Source organism: Lynx rufus, unplaced genomic scaffold (assembly GCF_022079265.1).
Source record: "Lynx rufus isolate CCGP_SWC_20201006 ecotype Redwood Valley unplaced genomic scaffold, mLynRuf1.p SCAF_5, whole genome shotgun sequence".
Classification (NCBI taxonomy): domain Eukaryota; kingdom Metazoa; phylum Chordata; class Mammalia; order Carnivora; family Felidae; genus Lynx; species Lynx rufus.
Window position 1 is genome coordinate 146,535,701 of NW_025814867.1, and position 22,695 is coordinate 146,558,395.

Here is a 22,695-nt window from a genome sequence, read left to right on the forward strand (position 1 = left end):
TGTCTGGCGGGATTAAAGAAGGCCCTGGAAGGATCCAGGGCTGAGCCCAGCGGGGCGGTGAGTGTCGGGCGGCCTCTAGCGGCCACTGCCGGTCACGCTGCTCGGCGGACACCTGACTCGCAGGGAGAAAAGACACTTCTTCCATTTCTTCCAAGGCAGCAGCGGTCGTGAGAATATAAAACAGATCCAGAAGCAAAAAGTGTCTGTAATTACATTTAGTATTTAGTCAAAGACACTAAATAGTTGTTTTGAAATACAAATAACTGAGGCTGATGCTTTTGAGGATATATTTATTAAATTCTAAAACCTTAAATAATTTTTATCGGACACATTCAGACGGAAAGAAGAACTAGGACAACTAGAAATTCAACATTTTTCAGAGGGTTGTGGGCGCCCTAGTATTATTTAAATGTGTTTTTATTTTGCCTACAGGAAAGGTGAGCCGGTATTAATGACAGCATCACCAACTGGTGAACTTCATCTTGGCCTCCACTTGATGTCTTTTACCCCGTGGAAATGTCTTTTCAAAGCAGTGTTATCTGCCCATGGGGAATTTAAACAGGAGTCATCGTCATTTTCTTCCAATTTCTGGAAATAAATTATGTTTTACACAGGAAGGCATTTCAGGAAAGTGTTTTGCAACATGAACAGACCGAAGAAAGAACCCACGTCCAAACTCCCACTCCCGTCTCCCCAAAAGGATGCTCCCAGACTCTAATGCAGGTGGGATGCCTGGCAGGGTCCCGGGGGCCCTGGAGAGGCGGGAGCTCTAGAAACGCCCCTCCCTACATCCTGCAGAACTCACGGCCCCCCCGGCAGCCCCCCGCGCACTTGGGTAAGGAAGGGGGTGAATGCCCGTGGTGCCAGCTCTGAAAACCTATCAGCCCGGTACCTTGAGCTCCTCCTGTCTTCTGTGATAATACAGCATCAGCTGCTTCTGCTCCGCACTGCTGATGATCGGTTCTCGGGCTGGGGCCCCTTGTCCCCTCTGCAAAGACGAGGGCAGAGCAGACTGTGGATTACAGCACTCTTACAGGGGCCACCCAGGAAGTTACAGTGAATGTTTTATAACCGCCTTTGCCGACTGCTACACATAAACTGGGGATCCGTTCTGATCATCAGGAGAGGCTTGGTCTCCAGCAGCCCCTCAACCCTGGGCCCTCATGGTGGACAGAGACCAGAGGCCGGGCAATGCCACCGGCCGCCGCGGGTCCAGTGGAGAAGGGATGGAGATAATCATGGAGAAATGATTTAGGCAAAGCAACCTCGCACGGATACGGCTCTACGCGATCTATATCTGTAACGACTTCTGGCACATCCTCCTTGTTTACAGAGTAGCAGTACTTTGAAAACTTGAAATCAGTGCTCTAGGCTGTAGTTTCCATTTTGAGAACCACTTTTAGTTACTTGTAGCCCTATTTCTAAGGTTGAAATTAGCATGGCTTATGTACACCCCCCCCCCCATTAAATCAAACTCCAGATATCGTCAAGCAATCCATACTGTCTTCCAGTTTTCGCTGTTTTACGTTAAGCCTGCACTAACGGGATTAAAGTATTTGTAACAAAGAGACTAAGTGAGATTTACTCTAATTTTTTATTGGTTGGAAAACAGTTAACAGAAAGTGGTGTCGTGTGAAAGCAAAAGTACTCACTTGCTGAATCTTGGCGATAATTTTGGTTTTCTCATTTTTGCCCACATAGTCTGAAAGCTTCTTTGTTCTTCTGAGCTCCTTGGCCGCCCACCACAGTTGGGCCTCTGATTCTTCAATAACATTCAGTCCTGCCTGGGGCCGTGGTCAGAACTGGCTTTAAGGTGCTTCCGGACACTGGCCCACGCGTGTGATCCTCCCCCAGGAGGTCCCCCCTCCACCAGTGTGGGGCAGGGTCTGGCATCTCAGCCCCGCCCCACCTCCCCTCTCCCCAGGGGCGACACCACCACCCCCACCGAACCAAAGCCCTTGCTCATCTTCATGCCTTTCCTGGTAGCTCCAACTCTTGCCCTGACTTCGTCACCCTCCTGCTCTGGGAGGTGGGGAGCACCCTATCTCATGTGTACCCTCATCTACAATACAAGGTCCTTCTCGGATGGATTTTGAGGATACTGCCAGGAAAGAACACTGGAATCCAGCCGGGTTTTTACATCTACGCACAATGGGGCTGTTTGTCTGCTTCTGCACAGCCCGCCTATTTAAGATGGCTCAGAGCCACAGGCACTGTCCAATGGGATAAAGGATAAATGAGAAAAACAAAGGAAAATGGAACGTAAATGCAGGAAAATAACATGAAGCAAAAGGTGAGGCTAGAACACAAAATTCCAGGCAAAGGGACCAATGAATGCACTTTGGGTAGAAACAGGCACGAGTTAGGTTTCTGGCTTCCCAGTGGCCAAAGAGAACGGGCAGGTTTTCAGTTACTCCTGCTGGGCAGCCCCACAAACTTCCTGTCCCTCCGTGTGCCCTCAACCGCGAGCACTATCTTCGGGGTCTCCCCTAAACCCAGGGCTCTGCTCGGAAGCACAGCACGGCAGGATGGAAGGCTGCGTATGAAGCGAAAGACGACGTCCAGGAGAGGAGGCCCAACTCTGCAATGACCCACCCACCCCACAGGACGCCCGAGAGCCACATACCTGAGTCCCAGACAAGTCTTCTTTATTTTCGAATTCCATCCGGATGGGATCGTATGGCGGCAGCCCCATGGGATAGACAATCATCACTGCACCTCGCAGCTGGTCCAAGGCGTCTTTCACCATCTCCATGGTAACACAGACTCCGGCTTCCACTTGTTTCTGAAGGGACAGGGACAGGAATCATTCTGTACAATGGGACTGACCGATTCAGTAAGTACTGATCAGGTTCTCGTACCAGCCTCCCGCAGAGACGACTGCCACAGGACACAAAGGACTCCAATGGGGCTTGCTACCGAAGCCACCAACATCCTCGCGGGGCTTCTGCCGCGCCCGCCACGGCCTAGACCACCAAGCAGACTACGAGCGGGGCCGACGAGGGCAGTCAAGTGCGGAGGACGCTCAGCAGCGCAGACCGAGGGGATCGGGCCATGCCACGCCACGGTGGGGGGAAGGTGGAGCAGGTTGGAGCAGGAGTGACAGGACCAGGAGAAGCGAAGAGCAGCAGGTAAGTGCAGCCAGTGCACCAGTGCCCAAGGGGGTTGGGGACGTTGGGGCTCGTGCTGGGGAGGCCAGGCTGTGGAATCTGCACTGAGGACAGGCGGCGACGTCTCTCCCGGGCAGGAGCCTAACCTCGTGGTGGGTGAAGAAGGCTCCCGGCTGGGGGAGAGCAGGGAAATGCCCAGGAATTTCCTGAGTGGCAGGAATGTTACTCATAAGGAGCCCCTTTGGACCACACCAGAGTTTATGCTAATGAGGTGACCCATGTGGGACCTCATTTCAGGGAGAGGGAGCAGAGATTAGAGGGTTGAAACTTTCAGACCCAACCCCCATCACCATCCTGGCGGGGAGGGGGGGGGGAGAAAAGGGAGGGGAGCTGGAGAGGAGTCCCGTGGCCCAGAATTTTATTATTCACGCCCACATACTGAAACCCCGATAAAAATCCTGGGCATCGGGGGGCGCCTGGGTGGCGCAGTTGGTTAAGCGTCCGACTTCAGTCAGGTCACGATCTCGCGGTCCGGGAGTTCGAGCCCCGCGTCGGGCTCTGGGCTGATGGCTCAGAGCCTGGAGCCTGTTTCCGATTCTGTGTCTCCCTCTCCCTCTGCCCCTCCCCTGTTCATGCTCTGTCTCTCTCTCTGTCCCAAATATAAATAAACATTGAGAAAAAAAAAAAAAAAAATCCTGGGCATCGGAGCCCGGAGGAGCTTCCGGGGCGGAGAACACACTGCTATTCGAAGGCAGGTGCCGGGAATCCCAGAAGAGCGCCCACAGGCTCTGCACCCCGCACCCCAGACCTCGCCCTACATCTCTTCCACTCGGCGCCGAGCTGTGTCCTTTACAACAAAGCCATAGTCGGAAGTACAGCGCTCGCAGTGTGTTCTGTGAACTGGTGAACCAGGCGGGGGGTTGTGGGAACCTCCAGATTTACAGCCGGGACAGAAGCGCCGTGGGTTGCCTGGCGTCTGAAGGTGTGGGCTCTTGCCGGGGACCTTGCCCTTTCACTTGCGGGGTCTGCAGCAACACTGCATGGTTAGTGTCAGTCCCGAACCCAGGCCTCCGGGTCGGTATCTGCAAGGCACCAAAAGGCTACCAGGGCGCCTTCAATAAAGCGGTGGCTGTGGCAACGGAAGGCGCTGGGTTGTCGCCATCGTGGGACAGACGGTACAGGACCCGAGGTAAGGCTCATGGGGGTTGGGGGGGGACAACAGCCTGTGTCATCGAGGCACCGGTGGCTCTGCCAACACCAAGTGGCAAGTCTGCGGGAAGTGCTTCTCCTTGGGTCCAGAGCACAGGGAGGAGCGAGGAATCGAACTCTCGGGTCTAGGAAACCTGAGCTTCCTCGAGGGCTTTCGGGAAGAAGCCTCTAGGAACCAGGTGCAGGCGAAGGAAGGCATCAGGGGGAGGAGACAGATTGGAGTTCCCTGCGGAGGCAGACTGTGCATTTGGAGGAGGAGAAGGTAAAACACTGGGGGGAGGGGCAAGGAGAGAGAAGAGGACCCAGGAGAAAGATACGGGGTCACGTGAGGGAAGTCTTTCTGCTCAGAAAACGCCGCCCACCGCCACCAACATTAACTCAGCGCGGGGGAGTCATTTTCTGCACAAGCTCCACGAAATGCCAAGGGCAGTGATCCCTGGCCAGGTAACACGGCAGGGTGACAGAGGAACGCCGGTGCGGCTTCAGGGCAGCAGACGCCCCAATGGCCTGGTCTCCTGCTCTCAGCAGAGGGACAGCTCAGGAAAAGGGGCCACAGAGACAGTGGTCTCGCTCCCGAGGAGCCACCGCGTCTGGATGGTCCACCATCTCTCACTCTCCCCATGATGAACCTCCGGCCACAGGACTCGAACCTTCTCCCGCTTGCCCCACAGTGCTAACTGTCCCCACCGTGGCCAGCTCTGGAGAGGGGACGGTGACGTGCACTGCATTTCTGGAGGCGGCGTGGAAAGGGCCCCGGGCGAGAAGTCAGGCCGGCCGCTCGGGTGCCCCGCCACTTTGGGCAAATCACTGCGGCAAAGGACTGGAGCCCGAGAAGCCTCCCTGTAAATTCGGAGACAACCACGTAAGACGATCCACAAGCAAAGAGACCGGAAAGGATTTCCACAGCAGACAGTGAGGGGAGTGAAGGGTGCAGAGCAGTGTCCAGGCCACGATTTTCCTCACACGCCCTGACACGTGCTAGTTTGATCAGGTGTTAACAGTTACGATCAATACTGTAAAAAAAAAAAAAAAGGGTTCTAGGATCAAAGGCATTTTGCAAACACTGGGCTGAACCAAAGCCTTCCTTGTCGGACTTGAGAGAGCTTTTGCTAAATTAATAGGCACTGAAGAGCAGTCATTCCTGAAGCATTTAAAGGATTAGTTAAGAGCTTGAAGAATTAAGGACATGTTGGTTTAGAAGTAATTTTGCCCATGGGGCGCCTGGGTGGCTCAGTCAGTCCTGATCAGGTCAGGTCAGGTCATGATCTCCCCATCCGTGGGTTCGGGCCCCGTGTCGGGCTCTGCGCTGACAGCTCGGAGCCTGGAGCCTGTTTCGCATTCTGTGTCTCCCTCTCTCTCTGCCCCTTCCCCACTCACGCTCTGTCTCTGAAAAATGAATAAACTTAAAAAAAAAAAAATGTAAAAAGAAGTAATTTTGCCCAGGGATGCCTGGGTGGCTCAGTCGGTTAAGCTTTTGTTTTGTTTTTTGTTTTTCTTTATTTATTTTTGAGACAGAGAGAGACAGAGCATGAGCAGGGGAGGGGCAGACAGAGAGGGAGACACAGAATTTGAAGCAAGCTCCAGCACAGAGCCCGATGTGGGGCTCAAACTCATGAACCGTGAGATCATGACCTGAGCCGAAGTCAGACGCTCAACCGGGAGCCACCCAGGTGCCCCTAAAGTCAGTTAAGCTTCTAACTTCCGGCTCAGGTCATGATCTCACAGTCCGTGAGTTTGAGCCCTGCATCAGGCCCTGTGCTGACAGCTCGGAGCCTGGAGCCTACTGCAGATTCTGTGTCTCCCTCTCTCTCTCTAAAAAATCAAAAACATTGAAAAAGAAATTTAAAAAAAAAGTGATTTTGCCCAGTGATCAGTAGGAAAAGAAAAAAAAAAAAAGTTATCCACTGAGAAGGCTGGAATGGGGGGCGGGGGGTAGCAACGCCCAGGGCCAACACATAAATAAAGCAACTGACAGACAAAACAATTATTCAAACATCCTAATATTCTTTTCCTCCAGGGTCACATTACCTGCACTGTCAGGTATGACCTCTGCTTCTCCTTCTATGAAACAGCTTCTGCGTAAGTACTAGTGACCATTGCAAAAAAGTAATTCGTAGCGGCACGAACTCCAGCAATCAAATATCCACGGAGCTCTTACAGGGTCACGATGTTTACGTTTCACTTTCTCACGTTCTCCCCACATCACGCACCCATCAGCTCGTGGTTGTGCCACATGCACTACACAGTGTCCCACAAGTCCACGTCGTACTCGCGCAGGCCAGGCACCCTTTCTGCCTGACCCGGGAGACCGGGAGGATTCAGGACAGCTGTCACCAATATGAAAAGGAAAAGCGACCACCCACACCCAAACAGGCTGGTCCTTGCCTTGCCCCGGGAAGGCTAGAAAAAGAACAGGCTGGGCCGAAGATAACTCCGCTCTGGAGTAAGTGGAGTCTGTATTTCAAATGACAGGCCTTAGGGCTTCATTTAAAAAAGCTAACCTTCGATATGATTGCTCTGGCCTCTTCTATAGTCTTCTTTAACACTTCCTTCATCTTTTCATTTGGAGCTGTGGAAATAGAACCGGGAAGAGGGAGAGAAACAGCTATCTTTAAAGGTCTTCTTGGGGAGGGGAGAGGGAAAAACTAACGAACAAAACCAAAACAAACAAACCCCCCAAAACCCTTAGATGTCCTAATCCCTCCTGGCCAAGTCAGGGAGCAAGGACCTGAGAGGAGGACACTCGTGGAATTCAGGTGAGGGACACAGGGAAGCTGGCTGCGAGAAGCTGGGAAGGCTCTCAAAGCTTTGCTTTATTTATTTATTTTTTTTAAGTTTCTTTATTTTTGAGTGAGAGAGAGAAAGATTGTGCGCAAGCGACGGAGAGGCAGAGAGAGAGGGAGACAGGATCGGAAGCGGGCTCTGCGCTGTTAGCAGAGGGGCTAACGTGGGGCTGGAACTCACGACCCATAAGATCATGACCTGAGCCGAAGTCGGAGGCTAAACTGATTGAGCCACCCAGAAGCCCCACAGAGCTTCAACTTCTTAATAAATAAAAGTATGAATTAAGACACTGAAAACGCTAGAAACATAAAGTTGTGTTAGAATAGAAATGGTTAGGGGCGCCTGGGTGGCGCAGTCGGTTAAGCGTCCGACTTCAGCCAGGTCACGATCTCGCGGTCCGGGAGTTCGAGCCCCACGTCAGGCTCTGGGCTGATGGCTCAGAGCCTGGAGCCTGCTTCCGATTCTGTGTCTCCCTCTCTCTCTGCCCCTCCCCTGTTCATGCTCTGTCTCTCTCTGTCCCAAAAATAAACATTGAAAAAAAAAAATTTAAAAAAGAAAAAAAAAAAAGAATAGAAATGGTTAATTTAAGATAATATTGGTTTAAAGGTGAATAATGAACCATTAACTGGTTCTCAGGACATACTATTATTTTTTTTCAGTGATGCAATTCCTTCTAAAAAGCACAAATATCTTGGGACGTCTGGGTGGCTCAGTCGGTTAAGCGTCTGACTCTTGATTTCGGCTCAGGTCATGATCCCAGGGTCGTGGGATCGAGCCCCAAATCAAGGCTCTGTGCTGACAGCACGGATCCTGCTCGGGATTCTCTCTCTCCTTCTCTCTGCTCCTCCCCCTGCTTAACGCTTTCTCTCTCAAAGCAGACAAACATTAAAAAAAAAAAAAAGCAAAAACATCTCTCCAAATTGACAATGAGTTTACATAATGAAAAGCTGTGGAAGGCAGCCTACCATTTTCCAGGCTAAAACCCACCCGAAATAACACTAAAAATTCCTATCATCTTCACTATTTTTTTTACAAAAAATATTTTTTGAGCCTGTCAAGTCCTTGTAGGGACACTTTTGTATTTCTTTTGCTCCTCACGGTGTTCTAGCACAGTAGATACGTAGGTGCTTAGGTGTTTGTTAAACGATCAATTACGGTCTTTTAAACGGGGCCTTTTAATCAGGTTAAAAGGGATAAGCCATCAAAATGGACTCCCGTCTTTTTTCCTTGAAATTCCACACAATCAACCACACACTAAAGGGGGAATGATTTCAGAATGCTGACATGGACTAAGACGTTTTACACCACAGAGGGCCGTGCCCTCGATTCAAGGGGAGACGATGTGCCGACACTCATCGCCTCTGTTCACACAGAATCTCTAGCCAAACCCTAGTAGCTGCAAACCGTAACAGAACAGAACCCTCAATACATTGTCAATGATTGCCCCCCAAAACTATTCGGTCGAACCATATTCAATTTTCACCATTTGTTACCTACAAAACTGGCAGCTTCAGGTGGTTCATCTGATGTAAAAGCTCGCAGCACCTTAGTAAAGAAAGAGCAAGAAGACAGATGCTTCCTCGACCTACCCGATTCATTCTGGATTTGCACGGTACCACGGGAGTCGGTTACACGGTGCAGTATTTCATATGTTTGTACAGAAAACTGAGGTCTGTGTTTTTTGTTTTTTTTTTTAATTTTTTTTTTTTAATGTCTATTTTATTAGAGAGAGAGAGAGACAGAGCATGAGCAGGGGCGGGGCAGAGAGAGAGGGAGACACAGAATCTGAAGCAGGCTCCAGGCTCTGAGCTGTCAGCATAAAGCCGACGCGGGGCTCAAACCCATGAACCATGAGATCATGACCTGAGCCGAAGTTGGACGCTTAACCAACTGAGCCACCCAGGTGCCCCCCGAGGTCCGTGTTTTCACGTGAAATTGCCACCTGCATACTTCCTGCTATGCTCGCGCGTGCACACAGAAGACACAGGCTGGATTACCTTGCCCATTCCTTCGGCCGATGTCATCCTTTTTAAATACCGAGCCCCCACTGGGTACACACTTTTCACCCCATTCATCCCTTAATTTCAATTCTTCAATCTGGTCATCAGTCAGTCCTTGCATATTAGGAGGGAGAAATATGCCATGTTCTGCCAATTCTTCCATTTCTTAAAAATAAGAGAAAGTTACACAATATGCATCACAATTATCATCGCAACACCTTACACCTCAGTGAAATGTAGGCTCCCTGGGGGTCAGGGGTCTTGCCCAGCAGCTCCCTATTTTATTTAGCAAATGCTTAGATACCACTTGGTTTGGGCCAGGCCTGTCCTTGGCCTTTGACACACGGTCGCCCATTTGTCCTAGGTCAGCAGCGGCACCAAGTTTAGGAGCTCACCGTGGTCGCGGGCAGCAGGGGCTGCAGGCTCTGTGTGCGAATCTTCTGCTGGGCTGTACCTTCTGGGACTCAGGGGGCACAAGTTAAAATTCACTGACGGCCTGAATACATATCCACCAAGGGCGTTACAATTTCCGAGCGTGTTCACGTAGATTATTGCATTTCGCCTTGTGAGGCAGGCAAGAGAATCCTCCACATCCTGGTCTTCCCTCATTTACAGCCCTGTCACCTGAGGCTTGCAACTTTAGAGACATACTTTCTAAATAATTTGTGTAAATCTGGTCAGTGGAGAGGATTTCAGGCAATTCACACCCTTCCAAAGCGGCAGAGATGGGACTAGACTTTGGTGTTCTGGTATCATGTTCACTATGCAAAAGCGTGGCTTTGTATTTTTCCAATCCCATATATATTCATCCCACAACTAACCCACACTTTAACCTTGCAAAATCGCTTGCCCTTCCTTCCTCCCTCCCTCCCTCCCTCCGAGTTTCCATAGCACTGTAGGAAGACACCAGATGGCTTGTAATAATACAACACTACAAAACAAATGGTGTAACTTAATGGGGTCTTTATTGTCTCTCTCCTTACCAGACACTAAGCATCTGGGGGCCAGGGGCTGGTCTCCTTCACCCTGGTCTCTGGCAGGCAGAGCCCTGGGGCCTGCCTGAATCACAGTGGACAATGGGAGCTACAGAATAAATGAGTGAGCCACTAGCACGACTCGCAATATTTAGCAGCACATTTTCAATTGATAATTTTATAGAAAAAGAAGTTGGAGTCACTTTTCTCCCCAAATGTTTTAAATAAAAAAGGAAAACATTTAATACTGAGCTGGTTTTGGAATCAGTAAATTTTCTAAGAAACTATATGTATCCGCCATAAAAGCAGAAACCATAACCCTTAAGGAGTTCTCCATGGCACAAAAATCACGTATTACAGAAACACTAGACCACATCTGGAGTATCACCATGGGAGCACAAATAGGGAGCACCTCGCTCGAGGCGGAAAGTCGCCAGACAGCGCTGCTCCAGAGCGTTCGAGAGGAGTGACCAAACGCTGTAATATGAGAAACAGGCTTGTGTTTCCTGGAGAACGGCAAGGGACGCCAAGGTTGCTCTTCCCACCCTCGGGAGGTGGGGGCGTCCCAAAGTCAGGTGCTCCCCCACCGGGAGGCGCTCCACTCCAGGCGTCTCAACAGAGTGATTTCCTTCCACTACACCTGCTCTCGGACCGGGTGTTTCGGCTCCCCCGGGTTAGCCCGTCTCCCCGGCTACTTCACACCCTGCCCCGCGGCGCTTCGGCGCGCACTTGGCCTTGTCCGCACGCGGGGTGCCGGCGTGACTCCGCTCTCCGCGGGACGCCGGCGGACTGTCCCCTCTCGAGCCCGCCGGCCGCACGTCTTTGCAAATCTTCGCAAACCTGACCCTCTCCGCCCAGCCGGCCCGAGAAAGTCTTGCGGCTCCCGCCCCACTTCCCCATCCCGGATGGCCCGTTTCTCCCCGCCCCGGCGCGGGCTCCACGGTCCCGGCCGCAGACTCGCCGCGCCGCTGGGCCGCACCTGAGCAGACGCGCTGCACCTTGAGCCGCGCGTTGTAGACCCGGGTCACCTGCACCGTGAGCTCCTCCAGCTCCGTGCTCCCCGGCGCCTGCAGCAGGAACTGGCTCTCGTCGCCCCGCTTCACGTGCAGCAGAACCATGGCGGCCCCGGAGACCCCGCCGAGGCGGCGAGGAGGCCCGGGATGCGCGGCCCGCCGTAACCCGAGGCCGAGGAGCGACCGCCGCCTAACCGCTGTTTGGAGTCCGGAACTCAGGGCTCGCGCGCCCGCGGGGCCGGAGGGGGAAGGCCCTCACTCCCGGAAGTGCCTGTTGCCAGGAGCAACAAGGAAACACTGGGGCCGCCAGCGCCAGTCAGAAGCCGAGGGTGGAGAAGCCGCAGCGCGCGGGGGCGGGGCCGAAGCGCCCGGAAGCAGGTGCTGCCGGGCAACGATCCACTCGGTCCGAGACGGCCGCCGTCCATTGCCGCCCCCCGCCCGGCAGGATTTGTCCTGCGCCGTTCCCGGAAGTGCCCGTTGTCGGGGCAACCGCCCAACACAGCCCAAGCTATCGGAGGGGAGCGCGGAACGCCCCGTCCACTCTCCCGGGTCCGAGGTTCCACCTAGAGAGATGTGTGGGGCGGGGGGAGAGGTGCGGTGGTGGGCACCCTCAGACGCCGAGCCCTGAAGCGGGTCTCCGCTGCCGCTACAAGTCCCAGCGGCGTTTCCGCCGCTGTCACTCACCACTTCCGGAAGTGCTTCCTGCTGTTTCCGGTCTGGAGATGTTCGCGGCGGGGGGCGGAGTGGTTCGCGCGGGGCGCGGGGTGTGAGCGAGGGGCGGGGAAAAAGTGTGCGTCCTCCTCTGTGCGGGCTAATTCGGATTCGCCTATCTAGGGTGGCTCTAGGGGCTGCTGCCGGAGCGACCGTGCCCAAACTATCCAGCCAGCCACCGCCCGAAAAATTCTTATTGAACAGGCGCTATTTCTTCCAGGCGTGGGTCACTGCTGTCAGGGAGTTTATATCCCAGTGGAAGTGAGAAAGAGAAAACAAAATATAAGGGACGAGGCAGATTCAGATAGAAGCATAAAGAAAACCAAATTGGGTGACATTTGCACTTAGTCCTTGATAACAAGGTGCCACCAAAGCTACGTACGATAGTGCAAGGCTTCAACCCTCGTTATCTCCTTCGAAAGGCCATTGCCCGATCTGAATATTGCAAGCACCTGCTACTTTGTATTCCTGAAACTTTGGCTCTCCCCATTGGAACTTCGTCCCTGGGGTCTCCGGGACAGAGTGGATAGTGTGTGACTATGGGCTTGGAAATGCCAAAAACCAATTCGGGGTCTCATATGAAGACTGTTAGACTGGTCCTAGACAGGGTATGGAGCCCAGCGAGCAGATGTGTTTTCACCTCTAGTATTGGGGCAGGGACCACGCAGACCCTGGAACATGCGGTACTGAACAGAATGGTAAATGTCTCTGTTCTCAGAGGGAGAAGGGGACCTACTGTGTTCTCTGAGCTCCTGAGTGCTGGCCATAAGGTCATCCCCCTGTTTTTCCTGAATCTGATTCTGTACCCCTAAGCCAACCAAGCTTACAACTTGGTTGAAAGTGTCTTGCTTTCTAGGTGGTGAGAACCATTTATGCGCAAACTCCTATATTACAGGGTCTCTGGGTGTAAGTTTTAAAATTAACAAAGCGTGGAAAACTCATGTGCTGGCCATCCCGTTTCATTTAAGTATGTAGTTTATTATTTGGTAGGAATCATTTGGTAGAAAGTATGTAGTTTATTCCTCACTTGGTAGGAGAACACTCCATAGACCAAGCGCTTGCAGTATCTTTAATCTTTGTCAGCACTGATATTTACCGGTGTAGTCCTGCTAACTTTTATTAACATTCCTTTCAGTGTCCTCTTTCAGTCTTTTTTTTTTTTTCCCCCTCATACAGGCCATGTCTTACAAATTTGCACGTAGCTTTTTCTCAGTGTGGTTTCGGTAATCCTAAATCGTACCAAAGACCCTCTCTTGTCTTGGCACGACTCGAGCGGGTTACTGAATTTGAAGACAAAAGGTGGTATGTGTGTGCTCTTGAGCAGTGTGGCTACTTTTCTCTGAATATTTTAGGCGCTGTTGCCTTTCTAGGGTGAAGGGCATCTTATGACCATTTGTACCTAATGAAGCGATGCATTAGGGATGAATGCTGTGGTCTAGATAATAGGTCATTCATGTTGGCTGTTAGATATCAGGCAGCGAGGGAGGAAAAGAACAGATTTTTAGTCTACTGAAAAAAACCTTTTTTTTTTTTTTTAAGGCCCTAACAACATTAGAGATACATTTAAAGTTACCACACAGCCCTCTCTGATTCCGTTCTCTTCTTGCCCTTCTCCAAAGGTAGCTACTATGCTGAATTTATCATTCCCGTTGGCTGTTGTCATACCATCAACACACACGTGTATGTCTCCCTAAAGAATAGAGGATATTTTTCGTGTTTTAACTTTTATAGAAATGTCATATTGTATTGTTTTCTAACTTACACAGTGGTCTGCTGTCCAAATCTGTCACTCCATTCCCGGTGACGATTAGTGTATTTCTAGTTTTTACCATTACGAACATTGCCCGTCCTGTTCCACGTGCGCTAGAATTTCTCTACAAGTCAGATTTCTTGGGATAGAGCATATGGATTTTTCTGGGCATGGTTAAATTGCTCTCCAGAATCGATACTCTGTCAACACCAGCGTATGAGTCCCCATCCTTCTACATGTTCACTAACTCTTGATGTGCTCAGACTTATTTTCCTAAAATTAATAAACAGGGATTTTGAAATTTTATATATCAGTTTTCCTGTGTGTGAGTTTGGTTGTCCTTTGTCCGTCACCATGACTGTAGTTAGTTTGTGGACTTGCAGAGCTCAGGATCTGGCTACTCATAAAGAGGATAAAAAGATACGTTATAGGGGCGCCTGGGTGGCGCAGTCGGTTAAGCGTCCGGCTTCAGCCAGGTCACGATCTCGCGGTCCGGGAGTTCGAGCCCCGCGTCAGGCTTTGGGCTGATGGCTCAGAGCCTGGAGCCTGTTTCCGATTCTGTGTCTCCCTCTCTCTCTGCCCCTCCCCCGTTCATGCTCTGTCTCTCTCTGTCCCAAAAATAAATAAACGTTAAAAAAAAATTAAAAAAAAAAAAAAAAAAAGATACGTTATAGATGGGGAGAAATATTGGCAAACCACGCATCCAACAAAGTGCGAGTATACAGAAAAGACAAAGAACCCTCAAAACACAACAGTAGGGGCGCCTGGGTGGCTCAGTCGGTTAAGTGCCTGACTCTTCATTCAGACTCAGGTCATATTCTCACGGTCAGTGAGATCGAGCACTGCATTGGGCTCTGTGCTAACAGCAGAGCCTGCTTGGGATTCTCTCTCTCCCCCTCTTTGCCCCTCCCCTGCATATGCTCTCTCTCTCTCTCTCAAAATAACCAAACATTAAAATAAAATAACAGTAAAAAAAAACCAATCCATTTAGAAAATAGGCAAAAGACATATTTTACCAAAGAAGATATTAGATGGCATGTTCACCATGAAGAGGTGTTCACCATGGTTAGCTATCAAGGAAATAAAGCCACAATGATACATCCTCTACTGAAATGGCTAAAAGAAAAAGTAGTGACAACAGCAAATGCAAGCAAGGATGCAGAGAAGTCGATCACTCATACATTGCTGATGGGAATGTAAAATGGTCCATTCTGGAAGACAGTTTGGCAGTTTTTTAAAGATCCAAGCATCACCTACCCTGTGGTCCAGCAATTGCACTCCTGGGCATTTTGCCAGATAAATGAAAACTTATGTTCACAAGAAAACCTGTACAGGGGGCGCCTAAGTGGCTCAGTTGGTTAAGCCTCCGACTTCAGCTCAGGCCATGATCTCGCAGTCCATGGGCTCGAGCCCCACGTCAGTCTCTGTGCTGATGGCTTGGAGCCTGGAGCCTGCTTTGGATTCTGTCTCCCTCTCTCTCTCTCTCTCTGCCCCTCCCCCGCTCACGCTTTGTCTCTCCTTCAAAAACAATAAACATTAAAAAGCAAAATTAAAAAGAAAAAGAAAAAAACCTGTATGGGAATGTTCATAGCAGCTTTGTCTATAATAGCCCCAACTCACATGTCCTTCAGCGGGTAGGTGGGTGAATGCCTAAACCAGCTGTGTTAACATCCACACCATGAAATACCACTCGACAATAAAAAAGACATCTGCAGTCTTGATGAATCTCCAGGTAATTATGCAGAGTAAAAAAGTCAATCCCAAAAGTCAATCCCATACATACCGTATGATTCCATATGTATATGGAATTTATGTACACACACACACACACACACACACACACACACACATATACAACACTCCTGAAGTGGCATAATTATAGAACTGGAGAATAGTGGTTTCCAGGAGCTAGGGACAAGGCAGGGGAGTTAGGAAGGGATGACAGCAGGAAAAGGGCAACATGAAGGATCCTGGTGGTGACGGGAAGTGTTTTGCATCAATGCTAATGTCCTGGTTGTAGTATTATACTATAATTTGTATAATGTTACCACTGGGGCGGGGGTGGGAAACTGGGTAAAGGGTACCTGGGATCTCTCTGTATTATTTCTTAGCAACTGCGTATGTATCTCAATCATAAAATCAAGTTTCTTTTAAAACCTATTATTCTGTATCTATAACTTCTACATATCTTCTGTATCTAAAATTATATTGAACATGATTCAATGATTTAAGAATCAACGTTACTGTTCTGAATAGCAATCATACAGGACTGAAAAAAGGCAATACTGGAAGGAACTACTAGCCTTGGCCTTGAACTTGGGTCTTTTTAGTCAGTCTCCTGTGTCTGGCTGTCCTTGTGCCTATTTCCCTTCTACCCCCATCATTCATGCTTCATGCATTATTTTCAGGCCAGTAAGACTTTGAATGAGGGCCTCTCTTCTTAATGATGATTTGTAGTCTTAGAAGATTTTCTTACTTTTAGATTATTATATAGAGAAGTAAAATGGATGAAATGAAGTCTTGAATTAAAATACCTGATTTGGGAGGCACGTGGGTGGTTCAGTCGGCCAAGTGTCCCGCTCTTGACTTGGGCTCATGTCATGATCTTACAGTTCGTGGCTTTGAGCCCTGTGTTGGGCTCTGCGGTGGCAGTGTGGAATGCGCCTGGGATTCTCTCTCTCCCTCTCTCTGACCCTCTCCCGCTCATGTGCTCTGTCTCTCTCTCTCCTCAAAATAAATAAACTTAAAAAAACACCTGATTCGACAGCTGATCCCCAAATGTCATTACACTTGCATATGTAAAGTTCAAGGAAAATGGCTGAGAAAAGTTCTTTCCTCTTGAGCAAGGTAGTCAACATGGTAAAGACAGGTGTATTTATTTCATATGACAGCACATTTCACAGATCTGTACAGAATGTTTGTATACCACTGACTTTAATACTGCACTTCTATAAAGTATATAGTTATAAATATTGTATGCCACATAAGCAATAAAATTCTTACATATAAACAGCAATCTACTATAGAGAACAAAGAATTCACAAAGAGATCCTTAGTGTCTAATTTCTGCTCTGCTTTTAGCAGAACTGGTAAATATTTTAATAACACAGAATAATGGCTAGTTATTTGCAGCGTACCTTTCACTTTCCTAACTCTGTGCCCTTTCGGCAACTTGCCAAATATAATTTTCCTGGTAAAGGCTGAGCTGCTGCGTGATACGTATATTTTAGACAGTAGTTTGTACTCAAAAGGAAACATCGCTCACAGAAACCGCAATCCGCACTAGTGAAGTTTATAATGAATTCTTTTTGCTAATGGAGAGCAAATACCACATACACTAATCACATAGATGTTAAAGCCACAGTTTCAAGAAGTTAATTCACATTCTGAAGCACACTGCTTATAGTAATACTGCTGTTTAAAATATACTACTGCTGAAATGATTAGAACCCCCAAAAAGCACAATATAAAACTCACAAGAGTTAGTGCTAACAGCGAATCCTGGCTGTGAACAGAGAGAGGATTACTTCTAGAAATATAGTATCTTGATAACATTTGAGCATTTAGAAAAGTGCTTTTTTTCCCTACTAGATTTGCTTTAAGTGCAATGCAGTTTGCTGTGCTTTTCCACTTTACATAATCTTAGCCATGAACTCTATTTTGATATTCTCCCAGTGCACATCTTTAAAGGTTAAATGTGGACGATGGAATTTAGATGGACATCTGTAAGTTCCTATAAAAGGAATGTTAATATCAGTCTCAACGGCTGAGGATGATTTTAACTTAAGCTGACAACAAAACATCGCTCACGGAGTTTTCTGTTTGGGATTACGTGATGATACCAAGACACTACATTGTGTAAAAATTCTGTGAACTTCGTGAGATAAGAGCAGGGTCAGTTGCATATTGGCAGTGCGGGAGACAAAATCCACAGCTAATTTGAGGGGTAGCCTCTAAAAATGTAAAGCAGCTTCACAGATGTGTTGCGTAGCCTCTGATGGGGACAGAGCACACACGCGGAGTAGATCCCCAACTCCAAGCATTCTGAGGACCGCTGCCTTCCCTGCTATGAAGTTCCGGAGAGAAAGCAGCAAAGGGAAAGTGTGGGAGGGGAATGGGCAACATACACCTTAGTGCAGAGAGAGGGGAGTGTGTTTAGCTCTAATATTCCTCATTGAACTTGGAGGTATGTGCCTTCCTGAGAGATAAGGCCATAGTGCTTTGTTGTATGGGCTGGAGTGTCCATCCACATGACCGTGACCACAAAATAGGCTGCTTCCAGCCCCAAGAACCTCCTCCCGGAAAAAAAGCGTCTGGAGATGCTGGAGCGCAAAGGAACAAAGATGCGGGTCATGTGTGTTTGGGGGAGGGGGATGAAATGGTAGGAAAGTCTGGTTCTGTAGTGAGATGCTAGTTTTGGAAAGAAAATTAACGAACTGTCCAAATTTCATGTATAGCCATCCTTTTGGTAATGAAACACCGAAAAAATAACTCTGTTAGAACGTGTAGGTAAATATTTTGTCTGAGTCCTAAGTTTTACAAATATGTAAGTGTATACATACGTGTGTGTGTGTGTGTGTATGTGTGTACCCATGCCTTTTTGTGTTTGAAAGCCATGCCTTTCACAATGGTCTCAGTATAACTCTGATAGCTCTTCGGTAAATACCTGGAAACACCATTGTAAACAAGTATCAAAGAGCAGGCAAGAATGTCAGCTAGAAGTTGGGCTTTTTAAAGGTTCTTCAGAGAAGACGGACAGAGAATTTCTGAATAAGGACTACTGTCTGAAGTAGTTTTGAGCACTGTTTATGGCTACTCCTCTCTCTTATTTATCCAAACAGAAACACACCAAAACTCCAGTTAATAATGAGAAGGACTTTTTCCTTATTTCCAATATACACATATTCCAGCTTTGTACACATTAAATAGTGGTATTTCGTGACAACATCAGTGCACTTAACAATTCCATATTGCACATAATGAGGAACTAATGCCCAATTCTTTTGGCTCTCACCTGCCCAAACTGAAAAACAAACAAACAAATCCAAAACTGTTTTCTATTGCATAACCTTATCTTTCTGTAAAGTCTAGTGTGGGTGATGCCTTCGATGGCAAGGTTGTGAAAGGAGCTACGAGAGGGGTGGTGGCAGGTGGGGGCAGAGTGACAGGAGGTGGAGGTGGTCGTCTTGATGGCAACACACAGAAAGGAACATTTGTGCCTTTATTCCAGTCATCATCAAAGGTCACGGAGCCAGAGAGCGAACTCGGCTGATTATTCAGCAGGTCTGGACAAGATGACTTTGACTTCCCTTTCACACCAAAGTCCTCCTCCTCCTCGAAGGTTACCCATCCTTTTGGGTTGCTGATTTTTGCCGAAGACTGGCCCTGCAGATCAAAACTGTCCTTAAAACCATCAAATGATGAAGGCTTGCTATTGTTATGACCAAGAGGCTTCAGGGAAGGGAAAGGACTGCTGGCAACAGGCTCGTCTTTGGAGACCCACGAAGTTGCCTCCGATTCTTGAGACTCGGCTCTAAATGGGTTTCCGGGAGCTGCAGTCCTGTCGGTGAAAGGATTTGTGCTGGTCAAGCTAGTGATAAATGGGTTTGGAGAACATCGCATATTTTCCTGGGATTTACTCCGGGCTGGAATTGGAGGCATGCAAGTTACAGAACTCAAAGTATTCATGTTACTTTGTGTTGCAGAAGGCAACTGAATCAACCCCTTTGGGTTTGGGGTTGGAGCACATGATGTTTGAATGGATGACTGAGCCTTGGATACAGCAAGCAGACTGAATGACAGATCTTCAAATGGGTCATTCTTTAAGGGTGATTCCAGTCTGACGGCAGAGACTCCATTTGTTTTCACCTGAAAAAGAGAACACCCAATAATCAGGAAAAAAAAAAAGACAACATGTTACTTTTAACAACCCCTCTATGCTTCCTGTCTCAATTATTCATGGGGGGAGGGGGAGGGGGCAAGGATACAAATTTCAAACTTAAACAGCTTTGTATAGTTTGTGACCCTGGTAGTTTAAGTAAGGTAAGACAACTAAAACCTTACTCTTTAAAACCTCCCTACTACATAAACCGCTTTATTAAAGACATTTGTTTAAACCCCAGAGAAGTTAAATAGTTTGTTTCATTCATGCAAGTTCTAATATGATGTAAAATGGAGAACTGGACAGAATTCAGCAAATGACTTGAACATGCCGTTTTATCAAATGTTAGCGTGAACGCAAGAAACCCGTATTTAGAACTTATGCTAGATCTGCAGAATAAACTTCCAACACCTATCGTGATGATGATGTGGTTTCATTGTTCTTTTACATATATTTTTATTTAAAGTTAATGTTATTATGGAAATTAAACTTCATGAATGGAAACTGACTTCATTGGTATGTTTATATTCTTAAGCTAAAGACGATGCATCTTTTCTTTCCTTTTCTACTTGGAAAAATGTATTTTCAAAGCATTTTTTGCCTTTTAAGTTCTCCTTTGTAGACTAAACTCTGCCAATGATGTGACAATATTCCTTAACTGACTTTCCTCATCTTGTAAGAAAAAGTTTCAAAACAGATATGCTCATTAATAACCATATGCAAAGATTGTTTAAAACCGGTGGGCGGTGGGGGGGGGGGGGTGGAAGATCCCATTTTCTTTTTGGTATATAATCCGTTCTTTCCATGTGGCAGAGTTGGCTGTGAACTGGCAGGAGGAGTGTCCTGAATTACTTTATGGTCGTAAAAAGTGTGCACTCTGTGCCTAGTTCACAAAGAAGCCAGCTGGGAGAGGAGCATGTCTATGGGACTGAGCAAAACCAATTTCTCCAACTTCTTTAATGGGGAAGAGAACCCTGGTCTTAGGAGCAAAAATTAGCTCAACACGTGCTTCATTCTGATTAAAAAAACAAAAGCAACCTGTACATAATTATTGATACTAAATAGATGACTCGGATATTGATGCCAGATTTAAAGATAAGAAGATAAACTTTTGGTTGAAAAGGACAGGGGAGGGAGCATTTGGGCTCAAGGCCTGCAATGTAACAAAATGGAGCACCACCTAAAATAAATTTAGAGAGTTGGGAGAGCAAAGTAACTAAATGTTCATGAGCTGTGTTGAAAAAAAAAGAGCAGTGGTCCCCACCCACCGAAAAAACATAACTGCATTTTATAGAATAGTAACTTGCTACTTTAACAACAGGGAAGGCTGTTCATTTGCATAAGGCAATGATGGATAACTTCAATAAGTGAGTAACTTTCAAGTATCTGATTGTTTTATTCAATTGTCCTAGAACATACTTCCTAACTGAATAAACAAGTATATTTTTCTCCAAACAACTTACTATGACAATAAATTTGTATAAAAGAGTAAACATGTAACAGACTCAAAACTGTATTCTAAGTTATTAAAGGTAAGCAGATGTGTTTATGGAAATCTGCTTGAAAGACAGATCTATTATAGACATTAACAAATTACAATTAACTCTATATTAGAAATAATCTCTGCATTATTTTTTTAAAGTTTTTAAAAAAAATTTTTTTTAACGTTTATTTTTTGAGAGACGGAGCGTGAGCGGGAGGGGCGGAGAGAGAAGGAGACACAGAATCTGTGTCTGACCGAATGTGTCAGGCTCCAGGCTCTGAACCCATAGCACAGAGCACGACATGGGGCTCGAACTCACAAACTGTGAGATCATGACCTGAGCTGAAGTCAGACGTTTAACCGACTGAGCCACCCAGGTGCCCCTAAACTTTTTTTTAATGTTTATTTATTCTTGAGGGAGAGAGGGACAGAGTGTGAGTGGGGGAGGGGCAGAGAGAGAGGGAGACACAGAATCCCAGGCAGGCTCCAGGCTCCGAGCTGTCAGCAGAGCCCAGTGTGGGGCTTGAACTCACAAGCCCCGAGATCATGATCTGAGCTGAAGTGGGATGCTTAACTGACTGAGCCACCGAGGCGCCCCCCTGCATTATTTATTAATGCAGCAAAATGGCAGTATCTGATCGGGTGTGGGACCAAATTCCCCCATGGCAGATGGAACGGTCCACAACACAGACATTACAGGAAAGGAGAATTTTGTACTTTGCAAGCTTAGAATAATAGCAGGCCTGTGGCAAATAAATGCTTTATGTTTAAATTTATTTTCATATATAAAAAATTTGTTTTCAAGATACATTAAAGGTAATTTGGTAGAAGCAGGATCACTTGAAGTTACAATGAAAGCCACACCACCATTCACTATACTGGAATTAATTTATAATCTAAGCAGGTTTGTGATGAATTAACATGAAAAATGGTGAGGAAGGTGTTGGAAGGACCTTAAAATAATCCTGTTATAATATTAACTTTTATCTTTCTAAAAGTTCTCCCTTACCAAAAATAATCTTGTTACTAAAATTATTTGAAAAAAAATTTCCCAAAAGAAACCTAAGAAAAGAAGTTAAGTTTTGTATTTATGTAATTCTGCCATCATTAAGACCCAGAACCATTTGGTCTTGCCAAACAGACTTTTGTATACCTTCAACCTTCTTGAAGGTACACCTTTTAGTTTTGTTAATTTTCATAAAAAATAAAGCAAAAAAAATATGGTAAAGCATTAATAAGAACAACTAAAACGGTTCCTAAAAATCTGAAATACTAAGAAAAAAACAGGTTTATGGTATGATAATAGAATTTATTAATGTGGACAGGTGGTTTTAAAAATGGGTGAAACTTTAGATGTATGAAGCAAAAGATTCATACATCTAATGTGCTAAGACAGATGAAAAGCACAGATAAGATTGAGAAATAATCCGATACCTGTTACCCTGACGGTTGCTCCTGCTTTGAGAAAGGGAACACAGACATCAAAGGAAAGAGTTAGGAGGACGATCTGAGACCAAACAGCAACCCTACCGATCCAGTCTTTGAAATACTTTTATTTCTATATTATACACAGAACCCGACAGAGGCAACATTTGCAAGTCACAGCATGAGTTCAAGAGACAACTCCAATTCTTTTGTAATTCTGAATAAAAAAATGTATCCTTGATTAGGGCTCAAACTTTAATTTTGCCAGAGGTTGATGACCAGCCACTTCAAAACAAAAATAATAACCCAAATAGGTTTTTGGAGCTCTAAGATGTTTTAAGCAGTCTGTTATGGA

The 22,695-nt window shown here is 47.1% G+C and overlaps 2 protein-coding genes across 10 annotated transcripts in view; both read right to left on the bottom strand.

Annotated features, from left to right (window-relative positions):
* Positions 1–273: 273 nt before the first annotated feature.
* On the bottom strand, positions 274–11,337 carry CFAP298 (cilia and flagella associated protein 298). 3 transcript variants are annotated; one of them, XM_047099867.1, is made up of 7 exons: positions 11,057–11,308; positions 9,101–9,268; positions 6,821–6,888; positions 2,627–2,785; positions 1,653–1,784; positions 893–988; positions 274–588 (listed from the first exon to the last, which is right to left on the bottom strand). In XM_047099867.1, the coding sequence occupies exons 1-7, from the start codon at positions 11,193–11,195 to the stop codon at positions 478–480; spliced, it is 873 nt and encodes a 290-aa protein (XP_046955823.1). In that variant the 5' UTR covers positions 11,196–11,308; the 3' UTR covers positions 274–477. The 3 variants fall into 3 exon arrangements, with proteins under 3 accessions (XP_046955823.1, XP_046955824.1, XP_046955826.1); XM_047099868.1 differs by lacking the exon at positions 1,653–1,784 and having other exon boundaries at positions 11,057–11,337; XM_047099870.1 differs by lacking the exons at positions 6,821–6,888; positions 11,057–11,308 and having other exon boundaries at positions 9,101–9,178.
* A 5,071-nt stretch (positions 11,338–16,408) lies between these two features.
* The window catches only part of SYNJ1 (synaptojanin 1), a 91,125-nt gene continuing 84,838 nt past the window's right edge, over positions 16,409–22,695 (bottom strand). For all 7 annotated transcript variants that reach the window (XM_047099791.1, XM_047099792.1, XM_047099790.1 and 4 more), the window contains one exon: positions 16,409–19,419. In XM_047099791.1, coding sequence (XP_046955747.1) covers positions 18,622–19,419 — 798 coding nt within the window. In that variant the 3' untranslated portion in view covers positions 16,409–18,621. The remainder of the gene's footprint in view (positions 19,420–22,695) is intronic.